At 34.4% G+C, this 21,957-nt stretch overlaps 1 protein-coding gene across 1 annotated transcript in view; it reads right to left on the bottom strand.

The window, feature by feature from the left end:
* Nucleotides 1–5,049: 5,049 nt before the first annotated feature.
* The window catches only part of LOC150094163 (uncharacterized), a 128,952-nt gene continuing 112,044 nt past the window's right edge, over nt 5,050–21,957 (bottom strand). Inside the window, exons 10-11 of the mRNA XM_090412414.1 lie at nt 5,661–7,932; nt 5,050–5,142 (exon numbers count right to left, since the gene is read on the bottom strand). Of these exons, the coding sequence (XP_090268540.1) occupies nt 5,050–5,142; nt 5,661–7,932 (2,365 nt within the window). The remainder of the gene's footprint in view (nt 5,143–5,660; nt 7,933–21,957) is intronic.

The following is a 21,957-nucleotide window of genomic DNA, read 5'->3' as shown; positions in this document are numbered from 1 at the left end:
TGGTCAAGGTGTTGGAGAGATTGGTAAGGAATAGAATACAGGAATGGATTGATGAACATAGCATTTTTTATGATAAGCAGCATGGATTTGTAAAGGATAGGTCCTGTTTTAGTAATTTACTTGCATTTTATGATAAGGTGACAAGTGTGTTAGATAAGGAAGAATCGTATACAGTGATATTCTTAGACTTTGCAAAAGCATTTGATAGATTACCACATGATAAATTGGTGTGCAAGCTGCAGAGAATGGGAATGGATAGTATATTGGTTAGATGCAGCAGAGATTGGCTCTCTGAACAATACCAGCAAGTTGTGTATGATGGAGCAGTGTCTCAAAAAAGGGGGATAACCAGTGATGTGCCCCAGGGCTCTGGTCTGGGACCCCCTGCTGTTTAACTTGTTTGTAAACGATATATCATGCAGACAACTGAAGATCCCCAGACATGGGGATCTTCAGTTGTGTAAGGATGATGATGCAAAGGTAGGAAGAATTATAAGTAGCACTGCTGATGTTAATTCTCTTCAGGAAGATTTGAATAGACTTTTTACTTGGACAAAAGAGAGGGGTTGTAATTTTAATATCAATAAGTGCAAGGTGTTGCATTTTGGAGTGCAGAAATATAAAGTTGTGTACTATATTGATGGTGCCGTACTGCAGGAAGTGGATGAGATTAGAAATTTGGGAGTGATGGCTGACAGTAGACTGAAGTTTAGAGGGCATATTGCTAGTGTTACAAAGGCTGCACATCGTAGTGCTGCTATGATAAGAAGTGCTCTAATATGTAGGGATAAGGAAATGGTTGTGCCACTGTATAAGGCACTGGTCAGGCCACACTTGGATTATTGTGCTCAGATCTGGTCACCTATTTTTCAATGTGATGTGGAGACAATGGAGAGGGTCCAGAGGTGAGTGACTAAGATGATATCAGGACTTTGAAATGCTGGATTGCAAAGTTTGGTGGGATAGGAGGAAGAGAGGTGATATGATAGTGATATTTAAGCTAGTGAGAGAATTTTATCAGATTAATCCAGAGGAGATTATAAAAAGAGTAAAAGATGAGAGGGAAAGAACCAGAGGTCATCCCTGGAAGTTATGTAAAAGTGTAGTGAAGAGGGGGTGTGAGGAGTAGATTTTTTTACATGGAGAATTGTCAGTGAATGGAATGCATTATTAGAATGTGTTGCAAGGAGTGTTATGGATTTTAAGATTCTATATGATAAATATGTCATTAATTGAATGACCCTCTCACAATGAGTCTGCCAAATCCATGGAGGGTGTAATAATAATAATAATAATTTGTACAAAATTTATAACACATTTTTTGTGTAATATAATTTATTAGTATACTGGCAACAAATTTATGTCAATATTTGGCTGTAGACATGAAAAATGTAAAAACATCCTTAACTTTTGGACACCAGTGTAGCTCAAATGACTGAGATAACTGAGGAAGATGGATTTCAGACTTGTGTGGTATGAGCCATGTAGGGGGGGGGGGGACAGGTAAATATAAAAAGTTACAGACTTTTGTCTTTAACTTTTTATATTTACCTGCTCCCCCTCTTCATGGCTCACAGCACATAAGTCTTAAATCCATCTTCCTCAGTTATCTCCGTCATTTGAGCTGCACTGGTGTCCAAAAGTTAAGGATGTTTTACATTTTTTTCATGTATACAGCCAAATATGATTTCTGTTATTTAATTTAATAAAAAAAAACTGACAATGTATTATGAGAAAGGCATTCACTCTTCCAAAGATATTATAGAAATTATGAAGTCTGTAAAAAAGCTTTTACGTGCAACACTTTAGAACTCACAGATCTATTTACTCCTAATGAGAATGTGATCAAAGTTATCATGTCTAGACTGATCATTTTTTTCTAGCAACTGTACAGAAAAGATTGCAACTGATAAAAGTTCAGCTTACATCAGGATAATGTATCACTAAATTAAACATTGTATTTTTTTTTCTTTCTTTGTGCTGGCCTAGAAACAGTTCAGCATTCATTCACTTCATTTTTTTAGTTCTCTTGTGTACTTCAGCTTTTGGTTATAATAAACTTGAAAAGTCATTTGTGGGAATCACTGCAACTCAAGAGCATTTGTTAGGGTTAGCAATTTCACAATAAGGGAAGAGTCAAGATAGAGATGCTTTGAGAAATAGTCATTACGACTAATATGAAGCATACAGATTATTAAACCAAAAAAGTAGATATTAGTTTTGGATTGCTACTCATATATATATTTACACACATAGAGTGGGCAATAATCAGAGATAACATCAAAAGAGTCCTAAAATGAAAAGCCAAACGGCTAGTTTTCTGGCAACTTAATAGATATTAAAGGGATAAAAATCCTATGTTGTTATATAGCCAGTAAGTGAAACTCAAGATCGAGAACTACGATCTATGAGTTTCAATGCCAAAAACTATCGGCAAAGGCAATTCGAAGCAAAGGTGGAGCAAGATCCCTCACTATTCTTGATATTCTCTCATAATGTAAAACACAGCTCCTAGGAGATGTAATACTGTCATTACATTATGAGGAGAGGTTGAAACCGGTCTGGGTAGTGACCTCTCCTCATAAAGTAATGACAGTATTACATCTCCTAGGAACTGTGTTTTACATTATGAGAGAATATCAAGAATAGTGAGGGAGCTTGCTCCACCTTTGCTTCGAATTGCCTTCGCCGATAGTTTTTCGGCATTGAAACTCATAGATCGTAGTTCTCGATCTTGAGTTTCACTTACTGGCTATATAACAATATAGGATTTTTATCCCTTTAATATCAAAAGAGTCCTTTTGAATATATAAAGCCAATAGCTATATAGTGAAAGACCAAGACTGCATGAGCCAGTCGATATGATAATGGGTCAATGAGCCTGAATGACTGAGCATGGTGTGACAAATCTTCAAGTATTAAGAAAGCTGACACTGATGAAGTGTCAGTTTTCATGATGCTTAGTTTGTGCATAACAGCATCTAGAGTGTACTGAGACTCATCCAATTACCAACATTTATCTAATGTCCATCTGGTGAGCAGTGAACAACTTCAGAAGGTTAAGGACTCCACAACTTCAGAAGAGAGTTGATGAATCTCCAAGAAGGACACTTTTGCCATCTCAACAAAGCCAAATGGCAATATAATACAACAGTGGTCTGCAAAGGGAGATAATTTCATTGACTTCCATTTTTGTCAATTAAAAATTACACTTACAGGATACAGTGGCCGCACAAATATCAACACCAAATACCCGAAGAGTGGATAAAGGCCTGATGAATTCTGGTTCCAGTTGTTCCATGCTAATGATATAGCAACAAAAGGGAATTAACAGATCACTATGTAAGGCAAAAATACTGCAGGCCAAAGGTCTAAGAAGTGTTTTCTTCCCATCTGAAACTGGTGAAACAACATCTGAATGCAATAGTCTCCTTGTAGACTGATGCCAACAATGAATATTTTCACAGTGCTTCAAACTCACAGATAGTCTTTCTGGTAACAGCAGGCTAATGACAAGGTGCAGATCATTTGGGATTGGTTCCAGGAACACAATGATCATATTAAATATTCAGCAGCCAAATTAGTGGATCTTATGTTCCTGTCCCAATGAAATGAAGCTGTTGTTTTTCTGATGGCTAAAGGGAGAGAAGGAATACTACCCACTATTATGAGGATGTATCTAATAAGCAGAATTTTAAGAATGAATGAATTAAGACTGCTATTCTGAAGAGTAAAGAGAAAGAGAGAAGAAGCTATTAGGTAGATTTACTTAATAAGCTTACCACCCAGCATATGTGTGTGTGTGTGTGTGCGCATGTACATACAGGGTGCCCCTATTAGGAATCTGCCAAAATTCAGGAGGTTGAGTCTAGCAAAAAAAAAAAAAAAAAATAATAATAATAAAATAAATATATAAAATATATATAATATCTGTATATCAATAAGTGTCTGATTTCTATCTAGTAAGGAAAGACAAATGTATGTTAAATGTTTATGAGAAATTGCAAGTTTATAAATTTTCGTAAATCAAGTAAATCATCTTAAAATTTACTCTTAAGTTGGAAAATTTATTATTTTAAGAAATTAATACTGATGAAGCTCTTATATTAGTTACTCCAAATATCAGTCTTCTACTTGGATATGCATTTTTGCACATCATAATAATGATTAATTGCTTTCTCTGGCTAGTTTGTCATTTTGAATTATAGTCTGCAGTGACCAAAATTCTCTGATGTATTCCTTTTTAACCACAACCTAACACTTTCATGTAACACACTCAGCCACAACAGTTTACACAACTTAGATGGAAGAGCTAATTGGCCAAGGATAAGGCTCTCTTAACAAAACAACAGTTAAGATGGTATAAAATTATAGATGCCATGAAATTATATTCTTGGTCTAATCCTTTACCCAAGTGTAAGTAAATAAAGTTTGCATGTGAAGTATCTTCACGACTAAGCAACTTGTATACAGAGGCCAATGACTTCACATCAATTGCCTTAGTGTCCCATAATGCAAAGGACTCTCTTTCAGATGTATATAATGCTATGTATTATAGGAAGGACCACTGCACAGACTGGTTTCAATCTTTATTAAGATGCTGATGGTTGAGATAATCAGAAATCTGTCTGCAAAAATGCAGTGGAACTCTATCATGATGGCAATAAACTATTGTGTGAATTAAGCATAATCCTCCAAATGCCTAACAGCCCATTTTGTAAAAAAAAAAGTTTACATTTTCCCATTGAGATGATCATTGAATATGCAATCTGATTAAGTATACAAGTCTACAACACTACATTTACAGAAATTAGCAATGGAAATTTTCAAGTATTGCATGAGGATGTTTTGCTATCTGTAAATGCTTAAAGGTATTATTCACTCCATCACAAGTAAAAGTCACTTCAGTGATGAATAAAGTACACACATCAGAAAGTGAGAGTACTCAATGACAAAATTTTACTCGCAGCCAATAATCTGTCTCTTCAAGATACTGTACTACTTCTTAAATGAAGGGTATGAATGTTAATGCTTGGGATGGGACCTCTTCTAAACTGCTGTTTTAGATGTCATGGCATGAGGAAATAGAGGCTCTTTTACAAACTCCAATTTATCAAATGCTTGTTCTAGGGCTGCACTATACTGTTCAAAATACATTATTTGAATTCAGTTATTCACATTCAGATACAATTTAAAACAAGATAAAATACCAAACTTCAAAAAAAGTTTCAGAAAAAACACATGACAGAGTGAGTGGGAAAACTAGACTATGTAACTAAACCATCAGGCAGTGTTGTGTTACTAGCAGATATAGGAGATACAGTCAATCTCCTTACCTGTGGAATTGGCACCATGTAGACCCATCCCCCCCCCCCTTAAAATCGCCAAACGAATCAACCAGTGAAGTTTGGCAGATTCCTCCTGGGGCACCCTGTATACACATCTAATTCCTTATTACTGAAAAAAAAAAAAAAGCACAAAATACAATACATGATGGAGCACATCTAGAACAATGTTTTGAAAACTGTGATCGAAGAAAGATAAAAGAAAGTTTTGTATTCTTTGATATCTTTAATCATTTTCCTTATTTACATCAGGAATCAATTTCTAATTACCATCTAAGAAACAGCATTCCAGAAATCAGTATACTGTCATCTTACCTTGACATCAATTACTCCATCTCCAATGCAAGCTGCCATCTTAGACTTTTCTGATGTGTTAGCATGCATCTCATGTTCACAGTTTTTTTCAGCAGCAGAATTGCAAAATTTGCTATGTAGAGGATGTTCAGAGTTATTTCTTTGTATTTGTGTAGTTTCTTCAATTTTTCCGAGTTGATTTAGATGTTTGATGCTTTCCGTCTTGGAGAGATCACTAGGTGGGGAAAGAGCACTTTCTGTTTTTGAAACTTCACTAGGATCAGGGGACAATCGCCCTGTAACTGATGAATCTAGCACAGCTAGCACTGTGGATGCAGATGATTCTTTTAGAAGAGTGTACCCTGTTTCCTTAAATCCATCATCGCCAACACAGGATGGAGTTTCTAGTTGTGAGGCAGAAGATGCAGGTCGAGAAAGAGTACCGGATTTTGTGTCCCCTGAACAAGACCAAGATAGCAAAGTGCTTGAAGAAGACATGTATTGTATACCATCTGTTACTGAAGCAGGAGCTAACCGATCTACTTCTTCAGAACTTGCAGCATCTAGGGTTAAATTAGAAAGGTGCTCAGATGAGCAATTACTATGCGTCACCAAACCAGAAATTACTGCTGAGTCATGTGATGAAGGAATTTCACTTTGTGAAGATAACAAAGTAAACGAGCTACTTGCATCACAAACTGGTAAAGGAGAAACTATAGCTGATGACGATGACTTCAAAGATATTGATGTCTTACTGGGTGCTTCATCTGATTTTTCAGCACTCTGTAAATGAAATAAAGCATCTCCAGACTGGGAATTTAAATCACAAGATTTAGGGCAGTTAAATATTTTTTTATCTGATGATAATTCCTGAATAACATTAGAAGTCTGTTCTTGACTAGATGATTGCAAATTATCACTATTTTTATTAATATTAACAGGTAACTTTGGGTATGTTTCTTGAAATCCTTCAGAAGAAAGCTCTTCTATTTTTTTTTGTACTCTTGACTTGTGTTTTGAAGGCCATCGACTTCGTAAAGCAAATCTGATAAGAAATCCTTTCTTTTTAATTCCAGCATTACTTACTGTTGGTTGCTCTTCGGTATGAGCAGGTGCATGAGAAAGTGAAACACTGCGCTCAGTTTTTGAACTCCGCTTATTTTCTCTTGGTTCAGCAGTTCCTAACCTAGAGTTACTTTTACCTTCCAAAGGTGTAAAATTTTTCTTTCTTTCTTTATAAGAAATATTTTGACTGGAACTGTCACAAAATACTTGAGATATATGGTCTGAATAACTGTTTTTCTTTTTTTGGGTATCCTTAAGTAAATCAGGTTCAGCTAAAGCATTTTCATCAGAGCTGCTTGTCTGAAGTAATTCTTGTACTTCAGGTAACTTTTTAAGAGCAATTCTATTAGGCACATTCTGTTTGCACTTATTCCCAGCATCACCTCTAATTTCAAAGTGTTTTAAAAATGGTTTGGAAGCTAATTCAGATTTAAATGTAGACAGATTACAATTCTTATTTGCTTCTTCCATACAGGCAGCATTTTCCAAGTCCTTAATTTTTGTTTCTTCTTCCTTGCTTAACATAAATTTTTCATCCATAAAGCTATTCATAAAAGAAGTGGATACAGGATCACAGGAACTAGGAGAATTATTTCCACCACCATGATGAATCCTTTTATTGACAACTCTAGAAGAATTTGCTTTACTGAAAATACACGATGTCTCATCATTATCACTACTCGAGGGTTCAAGCACTTCTAACACAGAACATGTTTCACCTTTTTGTCGCAAACTGGGATTACACTCAAAGAAATCTTGCAAATCAATATTTTCCTTGAAGAAAGGAGAAGTCACATCTTGGCCATGTTGGTATTTCTCCATCATAATCTTTTTATTAACCTCTTTGCTGTTTGATGATTGATTTTTATTATATGCTTTGGATGCAGTACACTGGATTTTTTCACTTTTTTTTACAGGAGTTAAATTTCCAATTGGATGCTGATACTCCACGTCAGCATTCATTTTCTGTCTTGAATTCTGATGGCAATTTAACACATTTGCATTTTCTGAATGTGGCAGACATATGTCTGAGTTGTCAGATGGAAGAGGATTAGTAGCTACATCAGGAGAGGATAAATGTTTTTTCTCATGAGCAGATACAGATGACATTGACTGGCATAAATTATCCCACTCATCTCCACTCTGGTTATCCTCAGATGTTTCAGGTGATGACAGAATATCATAATGACGGGAACTGGCTTTAGCTAAAACTTGGGAAAAGTGAGACCTATGTCAGAGAAAAGGTCTTATAAGATGTCCAATTTTTAATAGGACAATTAACAATTCAGTAAACAATAACAAAAAAATACATTAACATATATTATTATTAATAAAATTTAATGATCAGTTATGAAAATTTAATTATGTGATGTATAAACAAACAAATCTGGCTTGCATCTTTTTCATTTTCAAATACCTTTCCAGGTGGAACACTTAAAAGCAGAAAATCCATTCTTCCATAGCATATGAAAACAAAAAAAAAAAAACATTCGGTTTTTCAAATAACACGCATTTGGCCAAACAAATTGATATTGTAAATATGCCTGTTTTAAACGTACGCTGATTATAGAAAAATTGCAGATCTAATTACCAAATGGAACCTCTTCTGGAGTTCCGTACAGTAGTTAAAAGATTTTTACAATAAAAGAGATGCAATAACAAAGTATTAGCATTCAAATAATTGGCTATTTAGATCAACATATTACAAATTACAATTAAGTATCTGATAATGAGGATTTAGATTATCTGGCAGAAAAGCAACATGCAAATATCACAATTGTTTACTTAAGATTACAATGTAATAATACTGCAATGCAATCAGTTTACAGTATAATTTACACCAGTGAGTAAGCATCTGTTAACATTACTTTGTTTGTCCACATCTCTATCTACAATGAATCTGATTTTGATAGGAATTAATAAATAGCTATTAAGATGAACTTTTAATAGAAAAGCATGAAATTCCATTTAAAAGAAGTTACATTATATTTTACAAAACTATTTTGAGTTAAACCAAGGGTAAGTTAGTACTGATTTTTTAATGTTTTTATATTATATAAAGTTAATCATGCAACTGGTGTATAAGTGATAAAGAATTAGTGGCATCTAAACAAAATTTTTTTGTTTATCCTTCCAAGTTTCCTCATAGAGTTTTAAATTAATGCATCATCTCTAAGCTCCGATGAATGTTATCAAATTTCTTCAAATACAAGGGTGGTCTGAAGAGTTCTCGGCCTAATAATGAAAAAACGAATTTATAATTTCAGAATTATTTTTGAAATAATTTTTTTGACATAATCTTCCTTAAGACTAATACATTTATTACTGCAATTCTCCAGTGCCATTATCCCGTCCCTGTAGTTGTTCTCAGTAAGATCTGCAAAATACCCCACTACATTTGCAATCATCTCTTGATTCACAGAAAAATGCTGACCAGCATGGAAGAGTTTTAGTTCTGGGAAGAGATAGAAGTCAGAGGGAGCAAAATCTGGGGAATAGTGTGGATGTTCCAACAATTCATAGTGCAGATTCCTTAATTTTCTCATTGCCAAAAAAATACCTTTGTGGGCAGGTGCATTGTCCTGATGAAAGATGATTTTTTTTTCTTCCATGTCTTTTCTCACATCTAGTCTGGTTAAGAGATCGGAATAATATTCCCTGGTTATTGTTTTACCCTTTTCAAGATAATTAATAAACAAAATGCCTTTAGCATCCCAAAACATCGATGCCATGACCTTTCCTGCTGATGGAACCGACTTTGTCTTCTTCGGCACTGAACAACCGGCTTCTGTCCACTGTTTGGATTCTGGTGTGTAATGGTGAATCCAAGTCTCATCCATAGTAATAAATCGATACACAAAATCAGTTTTATTCTTGTTAAAATGCTCCAAGCACTGTTCAAAGATTTTCATGCGAGTGCGTTTTTTATTTGCTGTGAGCAAACGCAGCACCCATCTTGTGCAAAGCTTTTTCATTTGCAATTCTTCATGCAAAATATATCCTACAGATTCTTTTGAAATGCCTATAGTCTCAGTAATTTCACGTACTTTGACTCACTGGTCGTCCAATACCATATCATGCACTTGATCAATGATTTCTGGTGTTGTTGGACTTTTTGGATGTCCTTCACGTGAATCATCTTCAAGGCTGGCATGGCCACGTTTAAACTCGGCATCCCATTTCTTAATTGTCGAAAACAAAGGTGAAGAGTGCCCATAAACATTTATGAACCTCGAATGAATTTCTTTTGGTGTTAAAACTTCTTTTACAAAGAATTTCATAATCACACGATACTCAATTTTATGCATTTCAAGGGATACAGATAATACTTTTGCTTCAGACAGCTGTATAAAACAAACTACTTGATAGAATGACTTTAAATTTCACATGGATGCTTAAGAAAGATGTACCAACTTAGAAAAAAAATTGTGCCAATAGTGTTGCCATCTATAGTCGAGGCCGATAACTTTTCAGACCACCCTCATATGTCAGAAGTGCAAACTTACAAGCATATAAGGAACATTATAAGCATTGCCATGGAAACAAAGCAATGGCATGCTTTACTGCAGAGGAAATTTATAAGCATGGAAATAGCAACAGATCACTTCCAGGTTCAGATTAATCATATTAAGTTACAAATCAGAATCGAAGAGTTGGATGGTTATGATTCATGAATCACTTCTTTGCTTGTATTCTTTATGTTAGTTAATTGTTGATACCATGACACTAATTGAAAACTTTTTTGTCATTATGTATAATGTGTATTTATGTGTATGTAATTTTAGAAATCCAGTAGCTCTTAAAAAAAAAAGAAGCTAAATGTGTTGGATAAAGGGAGATTCGTATATGGTGATATTTTTGGATTATGTGAAGATATATCAGCAGACAGCAACATGAAAGGCTGATATACAAGCTTGAAAAAGATAAAGTCAGATGGATAGGGGAATAGTTACCTGAACAATATCAGTAAGTTGTGTATAGGGAGGAGGAGGAGAATGATGTTCCAGAAAAGAAAGGTAACTGGTGGCATGCAGTAGAGTTCTTTTCTGTCTTTACTGTTAAACTTATTTCTTAGTGATATTTTATATAATTGACAAGGAATATTCAGTTGTTTACTGATAATGCAAAGGGGTTACAAATAGCTGATGTTGAATCCTTTCAGGAAGATTTAATCAAAATCAGCTAATGCCATTTTATTCCCGTATACAGGAGTAGGCGAGGCCATTTAGCCCTATCTAACTTTTGGAGACTGAGTGGGCAGTTCAATCTCCACTGGTACCAATCAGAGATAGATGGCCCAAGGCTATCACTAATTAAGCGGTACACAGTGAAGAGAGACGGCTCAAATGTGCCGCCATCTCGTGGTCCCTAACACAATATATTTAATGTCTGAAATAATGTGGGTTCTACGGTCGATTTTCTTGAGTTTACGGGACGAAAAACCCGAGTTTCCGGAAGGAAAAACCCACTTGCCCATGCCAGAGATCGACTAACTCGGGAACGGTCGAAAAAAGGCTTAGAAAAATTTCCTCTAGTCGACGACTAGATTCGAAATCAAGTCTTCCTTCATGCGGCCAAGCGCCGTGGTATGCAAACCTCACATCCACTGAACTACACAGGCTCTTTTCAGGAAGATTTAATAGATTTAAATTGTTTCAATGTTCATAAGTACTAAGTTTTGTAATTTCAGAAAAAAAAGTGCACTATATTGGTGGTACTGTGTTCCAGAAGATGAATAAGATATGGGTGTTAATAATTGGTTGATTTTTATTTAAAGAGAATATTCATAGATATTATATCTTAATATTTATCCTACCATAGAGATGATCACTGTTTCTAACAATTATTTTTTATTTATTTCCGAGTGTACCTATATATTTTTATATGCACAAGGGTTCACTCCAATTGGTGCAATGATCTTAACTCTTTCTTTCAGAATCCAAATAATCACTGACTCAAGACCAAAATACAAAATAAACACATTTAATAAAACAAAAACAATATATATACACTTCAAGCAATATTACATAACTAACTACAAATTAATTGGATCCAAGGCCTTTTTAAATAAACTTACACTTAAGACTAGACTAAACACTTTGTTTGCACAATCACAAAATGTTCATAGCCAGTTTCTTTCTCTGTCAAGGCCCTTTTCCGAAGATATATGACTCTATTTTTCATTTTTACAGGATCCTTTCTCATCACTTATGTAGCACACATTAATTCGTCCGAACTTAATTCTGTCTCTTTTCTTCAGTAGAAATAATAGTCAGATCCGGCGTCCTTAATACAGATGAAACTTCCTAATCAGAGTTTTCTCGAACATTCCTTTAGAACGTAAATAGCAAATTCTTCTTTTATTCACTAAATGCTTATTGACAGTCTTAACTCTTCCAATTAAAAACACTTACAGTTCTACGATTCCCTTTTCGGAATCTACTATAAATCTTTCAATTAGTGTTTCCTCCAATATTAAGTTTAAAACGCATATAGCAATATTTTCTTTTATTTATCCACATACTTATTCCACATTGTGGATCTTCATATTCTATCTATACAAGCGGCCAGAAGAAGAAGAAGAAGAACACGTGCAATTTAGAGGCATAAGATACTTCAAGAATAAGGATTACCCGCACTACTCAGTTGGATTTGGTTCGAAAACGTGCATGGCCTACGCATAAGCGTAAAACAGGAAGGAAGATCGTTGATTTCTTTTGTCTTTTACCTTGTGTGATACAGAAATTCTTTTTCGGAATATACTATTAATTTTCCTCCGAATGTCACATAAAAAACTTAAGTTCCTCCAAACCTAAATATCTGCCGGCCTGTGTTCTAAATTCTTTCCGAATGTCTCCTTGTTTACTCTCTCGTTACTCAGGTACCGAACGCTTTCCTTGTCAGCTGTCAATCACACATCAAACTTCTCGGCGAGCATGCGCACTGCTTGAAAATGACAAGGAAACTAGGTGTATAATGGCTGTTTCCGTTAGCGACAAGAGAATGTCTTCATAAAACACAAAACTTAATATTTCAAACCATAATAAATTTGTTTAAAGTAACACAACTATTCAAATCCGGTAAGTACATTAAATTTTTAACTACTTTACATATCACTTTTAACAAAACAATTTCCATAACGGGCACATCGCAAGTGCCGACAATGCGTGTTATGAAAACAAAACTAATAAACATACTAACATAAACAATACGTAAAAATATTCAGAATTTTAATTATGATTATTTTTACATCAGTTTCATCTTTCTCTGAAATTTTTTTTTAAAAAATTTTTAAATAAGTGTTTAACTTATATCTAAACAAAACTTTTAATGCTTATTCCTAGATCTTAAAAAATAACATGATTCTTGCTCATCATTATTACACAATCAGAATCACTAGTTTCAGAATCATCTGATGCTAGAGATGATTCAGAATTTACATCTTCTAATTTACTATACTTACAAATTCCATTTCTGTACTTTTCAAATATCTCACTTAAGTCATTTGAATTATGCCTTAAATCTACAGAATCATCACTATCAGAATCAAATTCTACAGGTTTCTGAGATTCTACAAGTTTCTGAGATTCTTTATCCTTATTAACTAAATCAGAGGTATTTTCACATTCCTCTGGCTTACTTAACTGTATTAATTAACCAATGATATTCTGCTATAATTTCATCAATGTTAGAGTCAGTTTGAGTATCATCACTCTTACATTGTACATTATTTCAATTATGTACCCTGAGAATTCTAAAATTTCCTGCATTAGATTTTGTTTTACCCAAATTAAATTTTCTCCTTTCCTGTGTATTTGAATTATGAGCTTTAAAACTATTCCCTTTCCCATTATTTGATTGTGAATGAAATGCACAATTAGTACTAGGAAAACAACGCTCATTTTTCAATATTTTATTCATATTGTCTCCTAATGTAACTAAATTTCTACTCCCTAAAAAGTACCTTTTTAACCTATCAGAGTGTACACTTAAAATTTTACTAGGATTTTTGACATCTTGAATCCTAAAATTCACAGGAGAAAAATTATCTAAAATTCTATATGGGCCTAAAGCTTGCCTTCCTAATTGCCCAACTCTTTTTATACTAGATTCATCATCTAACAATACTAAATCACCTGGTGCAAATGACTTATATTTTCTAAAACGATTTATATACTGCCTGGTTTTCTGAGAACTTAATTTACTTATTTCACCTACTAATCTGTGAGTAGTGGAAAATTTATCTATTACTGTCTCAAGATACTCATTTGTATCATTGTATCCTGTATTAGGAATGACTGAAACAAGTTCATTAGGAAAGATTGGATCAAAGCCATATAAAGCAAAAGATGGTTTTTCTTTGATAGCAGAATGAAAAGCAGATCTACATGCAAATAATGCTTGAGAAATATATGTGTCCCAATCATTCATTTTAGTGTTTGCCAGATTGGAAAATATTTGCTTTATATTTCTATTCAGCCTTTCACACATACCATCACACTGTGGGTGGTAAGGTGTTGTAAAAATCTTCCTAACGTTGAGTAATTTACATAACTGTAACAACAATTCAGATGTGAAATTTGCTCCTTGATCTGAAAGTAAGGTCTGAGGAGTTCCATATCTACAAATAATCATATTCAAAACCTTTCTTGCAATAGTCTTTGCAGTTTGATCCTTCATTGACACTGCTTCAGGAAATCTAGTTAGCATGTCTATGACTACTAGAATATACCTATTGCCTTTTTTTAGTAATTGGCAGTGGACCTACTACATCAATATCAATAGCATGAAAAGGTCTAGTTGGAATTGGAAATAGTTGTAATGGAGCTTTTCCTCTGAAAGGGGATCTTATTTGGCACTTATGGCATGATTTGACATATGTGAGTATATCACTCTTCATACCTTTCCAGATGTAATGATCCTTTATTCTTTCCCAAGTTTTAGAAAATCCTTGGTGTCCTGCCAAGTCTGAATCATGGAAAGTGTACATGATCCAAGGAATCATTTGAGTTGGTGCCAATATTTTCACTTTCAACCTTCCATCTTCCATTTGCCTAGATAAGAGTAACCCCATCTTTATCTAAATACAAGTTTTCCAGGTTTAAAAATGTATCCAATTGAGTTTCACCCTTCAATACTGCTTCATAGATAGTTTTGAGTATGGGATCATCTTTCTGAGCTTGGACAATCTTATCTTTTTCCCAAATTTGTGAACTAGGTTCCTTATTCTTTAGAGTCTCAATATTGAACACTTGATCATTATCATTAGTATCTTGAAAAACTTCAGGAGACTGCTCTAATTTTCTTTGTCACCTGATTTCCTGTCTAAAAGGCAGTCCACGCAATGACACTGCATTATCAACAAAATTACATGCAAAACCATGACATTTCAGAAATCAATTCCAAATATTACTTGTACATTTGGATTTGATGATTCTGTAAGAACTATGAATGGATGACAAACTTTCAATGGAAAACAAGGAATTAAAATAAAAACATTGATTTTTTTATCAGCTGAAATTTCTGATTCAAATATTCCCTTTAATTTAATTGGATAGCTTAAAACTGAAATATCATTTGGAATTGGAGATTTAATTTTGTTAAACAAGCTATAAGAAATGAGTGAAATATGTGCTTCTGTGTCAAGTAAGATTTCACAAGGTACATCTTCAATAAATCTTTGTAAAACTGTCAAAGGATTACCTTCATTAGCATAAGGAGGTAATGATACATCAAACTCTCTTTTAAGGTCGGAGCTGTCTTTCGCTTTACCCATGTCTAGTGAGTAGTTTGACATTTCTGTCCTTGCCAGTATAATATTGGAATAATAACTATTTCCAGATTTTTCTTTATTCTCTGATTTCTTATGTTGAAAACAAGATTTATCTCTAACATAACAGTCTTTAGCAAAATGACCCATGACCCAATTTATTGCATCTAAAGCATTTTGGAACATATCTCTTATGAGATACTTTATTCCTGTCAATACCATTAGATTTACAAGATAAAGATTGATTATCTGTAAGATTCTTGGATATTGTCAAATCAGATATCATTTTAAACAGAAGTTCCTGTCCTTATACTATTGGTCTCTGTTGTCTTTCTTTCTTTACTCAGAAATGTTTTCAGTTCCTCTAATTTTCCCAAATCATGTAATTTTACCTTGGAATCAGATTCTGGAACATTTTCTGTTAGATTTACAGAAATTTCCTTAGACTCTTTCTTAGCACCTTTTAATTTTTGAAACTTTCCTTCTCTCACTTTATCTGCAGCCACAATGCTAGGAGAATGAGTTTGATTATACTGAAAAGAATTTACCTGCTTATTATTTTCAGAATGAAATATATCTCTAAGTCTCTCTTCCTTTTCTTTAACAAGTTCAAAGCACTGTTCAAGATTTTTAACCTTTTTCTTGTATGCTGTTTCTTTCAAATTATCACTAAGGCCATGTCTAAATTGATTAAAGAGCAACCATTCCAAAGAGGATCTCTCTTCAGATGAAACATTAAATTCATGAGCAATGCTCGAAAGTCTAAGATAATATTCTGAAACAGACTCCCTACTACCTTGAATGCACTGATGAATTTTCCAAATGTTAGGCCCTAATTCTCTTACACTTGAAAATTCTGATATTAGCAGAGACTTTTAAAAGTTGCATAACTGTCAGTGTCTCTTAGTAAAGGAGATGTGTTTAAGAATGTTTTGGCTTTACCCAATAATTTACTGCGAAGTATAATCAACAAATGAAAATCTGACCATTTTCCTAAATCTCTAATTTTTTCTGCATATCTGAAAAATGTTTCTACGCTTTCACTATTATCTCCTGAGAAAGAAGGTATTACTAAAGTTGGATTAATTAATCTAAAAAATTCCTCATCTTTAACTAAAGAAACTTCACCTCTAAAATTGCTATCTTCTGTAGCCATTTTATTTGAGTCAAGATTTACTTTCTGGATTCTAAAATAGTTAAGTCATAACCAATCCTGTCGACTGCACCATTGTTAATAATTGGTTGATTTTTATTTAAAGAAAATATTCCTAGATATTATATCTTAATATTTATCCTACCATAGAGATGATCTCTGTTTCTAACAATTATTTTTTATTTATTTCCGAGTGTACCTATATATTTTTATATGCACAAGGGTTCACTCCAATTGGTGCAATGATCTTAACTCTTTCTTTCAGAAATCCTGAAAATGTTGAATCCTTTCAGGAAGATTTAATAGATTTAAATTGTTTCAATGTTCATAAGTGCTAAGTTTTGTAATTTCAGAAAAAAAAGTGCACCATATTGGTGGTACTGTATTCCAGAAGATGAATAAGATATGGGATCTGGAAGTAATAACTGATAAAGATATGATGTTCAGAGGGCATATTGTAAGAGGATTACAAGGGAGCACTGCTGTTAAATAAGAAGGTGCTTCTCCCACTAATCAGATTACAAGAATCCATTGTTTGGTTTCTATTACAAAAAGAAAACTCTGAAGAAGGTCTAGAAACAACTGATAAAGGTTCTGAAATAGTGGCTATACACTAAGATGGAGGAAATGTAAACCACAGAGGTTAGCAGATAGGCAGAAATTATGTTGGTCAGTGGAGTCTTACCAACATCTTTATTCATAGCTATTATACACAGAGCTGAGGGAACAGAAAGGAAGATCAAGAGTCCATTCTTGAAAGTTGTATTAGAGTATAGCGAACAAGGGAGTGAGGATGGAAAAGTAGTGAACACGTGGAATGTGTTCCTAAAATCGAGATGCAATTTAAGGTTCAGTATGAAAGATGCTGGTTAAGAAGTGAAACCTCCTGTAATGACTCCTTGGAGTTAACTCAAAAACAATAACAGAGATTTAAATATATATACATTAAAAAAAGGAAACTTTCAAGCTTCTTATTTTCCCAAAAAAAAACTGATCCCTCCCCAGCAAGCAATCACAGCCCAAAACAATTTAAACGAACTGAAAAATTTACAAAGACAGTGAACATACATACAATCATCATCAGCATTTCCCAATCCTGATATAAACCCTCAAGGAGCGTACAAGATAATATGACAGTATTACTAAATTAAGGGGATAATAAATCCTTCATTATTTCAAAGCCGAATAAGAAACGCGAAGATCGAAATCTAAGCGTTACAAATATGACAGTATTACATGAAAGTTTACATTATTTCCAACTTCTTATAGATAATTTTCCTACAACTTAGTTTGTTTTCTGTCAGATATGTTTCAATATTCTAAGGTACTTCTAACTGCATCATCCCACTTAGATCTTGGCCTTTCCCTGGGTTTTTTTTCCCCTGCTATCTTGGCATCAAATACCTATTTTTAAACCTTTAATTGCTCATCTGTTTAAATGACAATACCTTGAGATCAGCTCTACTCATACATTCTTGAATTCTAAAAATGTCAAGTTCCTTCTTCATACATTCATTTTTTTCAATGATTCTGCCAATGATGATATCTGCTCACTCTTTCAATTCTCTCACAACTCTCATGTCTGTGGTCTCCAGTCTTTGATCAATTTCTAACCCAACTTTAGGATTCATAAGTAAAATTTGGTTTCAACACTGTCTTGTATACTGCTACTTTCGTGTTTTGACTAATTTCTCTCTTATACCATATAAATTTATTTAACTGATTCACTACTGTACCAGCTTTGCCAATTCTGTTGTTTATTTACTATATATAATTTGCTATCATTACTAAAAATTGTGCCTAAATAGCCAAGATGTTTTACTTTTTCTCTAGGTTCTCCATTCTATTTTCACAGTCTTTGTCTTTTTATTGGGAGGCTCTGGTATTGCTCATTTTCATGAGCAATACCAGAGCCTCCGTAGCTCAGTTAGCCAAAGCCCTTTGGTCGGAAAGACCTGGGTTCGATTCCTGTCATCAGGAACCTTTATCTGGTCTCTTTCGACGATAGGTGAGTTAGCTGTTCTCATACAGAGGTAGGGGATTTTTTCACCCGGACACTCAAGTTTTTCATCCCCCATTTACACTGCTTGCTTAAAGTAAAGTGCTGAGCTGAACATATCTAATTTTGATATCAGATTTAGTGCCACTTTCCATTAAAGTTGATCCATATAGATGATGAATAATGTGGATAGGGCGTATCCTTGTCTTACACATAATTTTGCTTCAAACCATTATCCTGTACCTCCTTCAAATCTAACCGCTGACTTACAACTCAAGTATAGACTACATATATTGCTTGATATAATCATGTTTACACCACATAATTGTAGGTTTGAAATAGCTTTTTGATTAGCACCTCATCATATGCCTTTTCCGGATCCTTGTTATATTCCCATGGTTTCTCAACTATTTGTCTTAAAGTGAAAATCTGATCCTTCCACAATTGACATTCTGACCAGACTTTCTAAATTATGCAGTACAACCAAATGAAAACATCTATGCCTTCTTATCCTCCTGGTCAAGTATCATCTACCCCAGCTGTATTTCAACATTTCAGGTTTTTGATAGCTTTTTGTATTGTGTATTGATAAGTACTTCTGATTGAATTCCTTTAGAATATTTTCTAAAACTGTCTTATCACTTAATGTTTAATTTAGTAGTCTTTCAAAGTAATTATTCCAGAATATATTCATCTTCTGTTTCCAAGTCACATTTATGATCTCCGATTCCTTTTACAGTCAATATCCTCCAAAACATTTTGCCATCTTTCTGATATTTAATGTCTATATACTCCAAAATCTTCCCATTACTTTTGTTTAGCTACTTTTACACACTACTTTGCTTTCTTACATTTTTCTCTATATTTTTTCAGAGTACATGATAGGAACTTTCTAGAATGCCTCATTTAACTTCTGAAAAAACCTTGACGATTCCTTTCAATAATTCTTTTGGATCAGCATTATTCAAAACTGACAATTCATACAGCTATAAAAATAAATGTATATCATTCATATGAATCTGGACTCAAATTTCAAGATCCTCAATGAGTCCAAAAAGTAATCACTATTTTGAGAAGCTACATAAACAATCTTTCTGTTTCAGTATTTTTATAACAAAAAATACACTAAACATATTAGAAATCTGCCCATCCCAAAATGTATCGCTGTGATCTTCTTAACAATCTGCTACCCTTAAGGTAATATGATGATGATGATGTAAAAAGCCGATGCTGACAGTTGATGATGATGTGAAGACATACTCTTTCTTTATTAATGATGCAAAATTTTTTCCCCCTTTAATTCTAGCATGCACTATAGAATTGACATTTTATAAGTTTCTTTGGTATGCATTAGAATCTGTTATGGAACAGCACGAAATACTATATAATATACAAAAGACTAACTATATTAGAGAAATAGATCGGAAGGTGGAAAGAACACGTGAGAAGTAGGATATGTAATTTATACAGCATGTGATGGAGGATACAAAGAGTTTGAGAATATCTGATCTGGTGACAGCAATAACCAAGGCAGCCACTTTGCCTTTGACTGGGTAGAATGATCAGGCAGCCCTGACCTGGAAAGTAGTGAATCATGTAGAATTTTTAGTGAAGAAGAAATATATGTGATTATGATAACTTTAGAAGTGTAATCGCATAAGAAACTGTAAGAGATGACTATTAGTAGTGCATCAGAAATGGTCAAAGAGGTAAGCATTATGGGACTGCTACCCAGGGTGATGAAAATAATTCAGGTGGAAATTAAATGGATGAGTAGCAGGGACTGAAAAAAGAGAGAGTAAGTGAGAAAGAGAAATGTTGTGGAGAAATATAGAGAGAAATGTGATCACCAAGCTCATGAACATTATTATTATTACATGACACCTCCAAGGAGTCCAAAGACTCACTGAGGAAGGGCACCTACTCTACAACTCTCCATCTACACCACTTAATCCACCAACTACAGCAAATCGCATCATCTACACCAATGTCATCTACTGCTCACCACCACTAGTATTTTCACAGACAGCCACAAATATCCATGTCCACGGCAGGATTCGAACCCACAGCTTTTTTTGGTTGGAGAGCGGACAATCTAACCACTGGCCACTCAGACATGCTTATGAAGCATGGATAAGGACAACTAGCATGATAAGGAAAGAAAAATCCAGTTACAAGAGGAATCTAGTTAAACAGAATCAAGGAAATTTTAAAGGGCTCTTTCCCTATGCAGCAAGTAAAAGAGAGAATGATTATAGAAGGACAGTTTTAATCAACAAAAATGGCAGGAAGGTGATAAAACAGAACAAACAATTACTAGGTGATCACTCTGCAAGGATGCAATTAGTGGAGATAATGCAGACACTGGCTTGAAAGTGGTTAATGCGAGAAGAGGTATATGAAACAGAGGTGCTTAGGATATCAGAAAATTTCAGTGCAAAGACATCCATAGGGGGTTAGATGGTATATCAACCTGTGTTTTAAAAGTAAGTGTAAGAGAACAGGCAGTATTGGCATTCGAGATGAAGTGCCACAGAAAACTTTTGCAGACACCATACACTGCACACATAACAATGATGAGATTAGAAAGAAAATCTGCTCCATTGCCAGAACACAAGAAAATATCATCACTGAAATATGTCAGAAACAGCTCCAATGGCTAGATCAGATAGTTTGACTAACATAGCACTAGAGGGATTGACTTCCAGTAAAAAACACTGAGACAACATAGGATCACCTGAATAGATAATATTAGAAAATAATTCATTCTCCACCTTGTTAAGGATATTCCAAGGCAGAAACACCTGGAGAGATCATGTTAGCACCATCACCTTTATACTACCCCAATGAGTCCATGTGGTTAGCCAAGTGGCTATGCGCTTCACATCCATATGCCTGGGAAAGGAGTGTCCTGGGTTCGATTCCTGTTACTGATGTGAGGAGCTGAGGATCTTTCTCAGACATAGCCAAGTTAGCCAGTCTTGGGCATGGACTGCAGGGTTTTTCTCCCCAGTTTATCTGGGGTTTTTCATCCCACAAACAGGCAAACCGGCCTTGAGAACTCAACACTTCTACAGACATGGGATACATTGGAAGGCATAGGGCTGACCACCTTATCCTCATATGATGGATGTGGTTAAACGAACAGAAAATCCTCGACACTGCAAGGTAAAAAGAGGGGGAAAGGAAGAAGAATAATGACCTACATAGACTATGGGTTAAGAAGAAAAAGAATGACACAGCACAATCCCCAAGAGAGGGCAGGATGGTTCCTTTACATGAAGGGGAGTCCAACACTGGGGTAGCAAAGTTGGTTAATAGGAATATGATA

This window comes from Typopeltis vanoorti, chromosome 22 (assembly GCF_054136105.1).
Source record: "Typopeltis vanoorti isolate ZY-2024b chromosome 22, IOZ_Tvanoo_1.0, whole genome shotgun sequence".
In the NCBI taxonomy this organism is placed as follows: Eukaryota; Metazoa; Arthropoda; class Arachnida; order Uropygi; family Thelyphonidae; genus Typopeltis; species Typopeltis vanoorti.
This window is presented reverse-complemented; position numbering and strand designations above follow the sequence as displayed.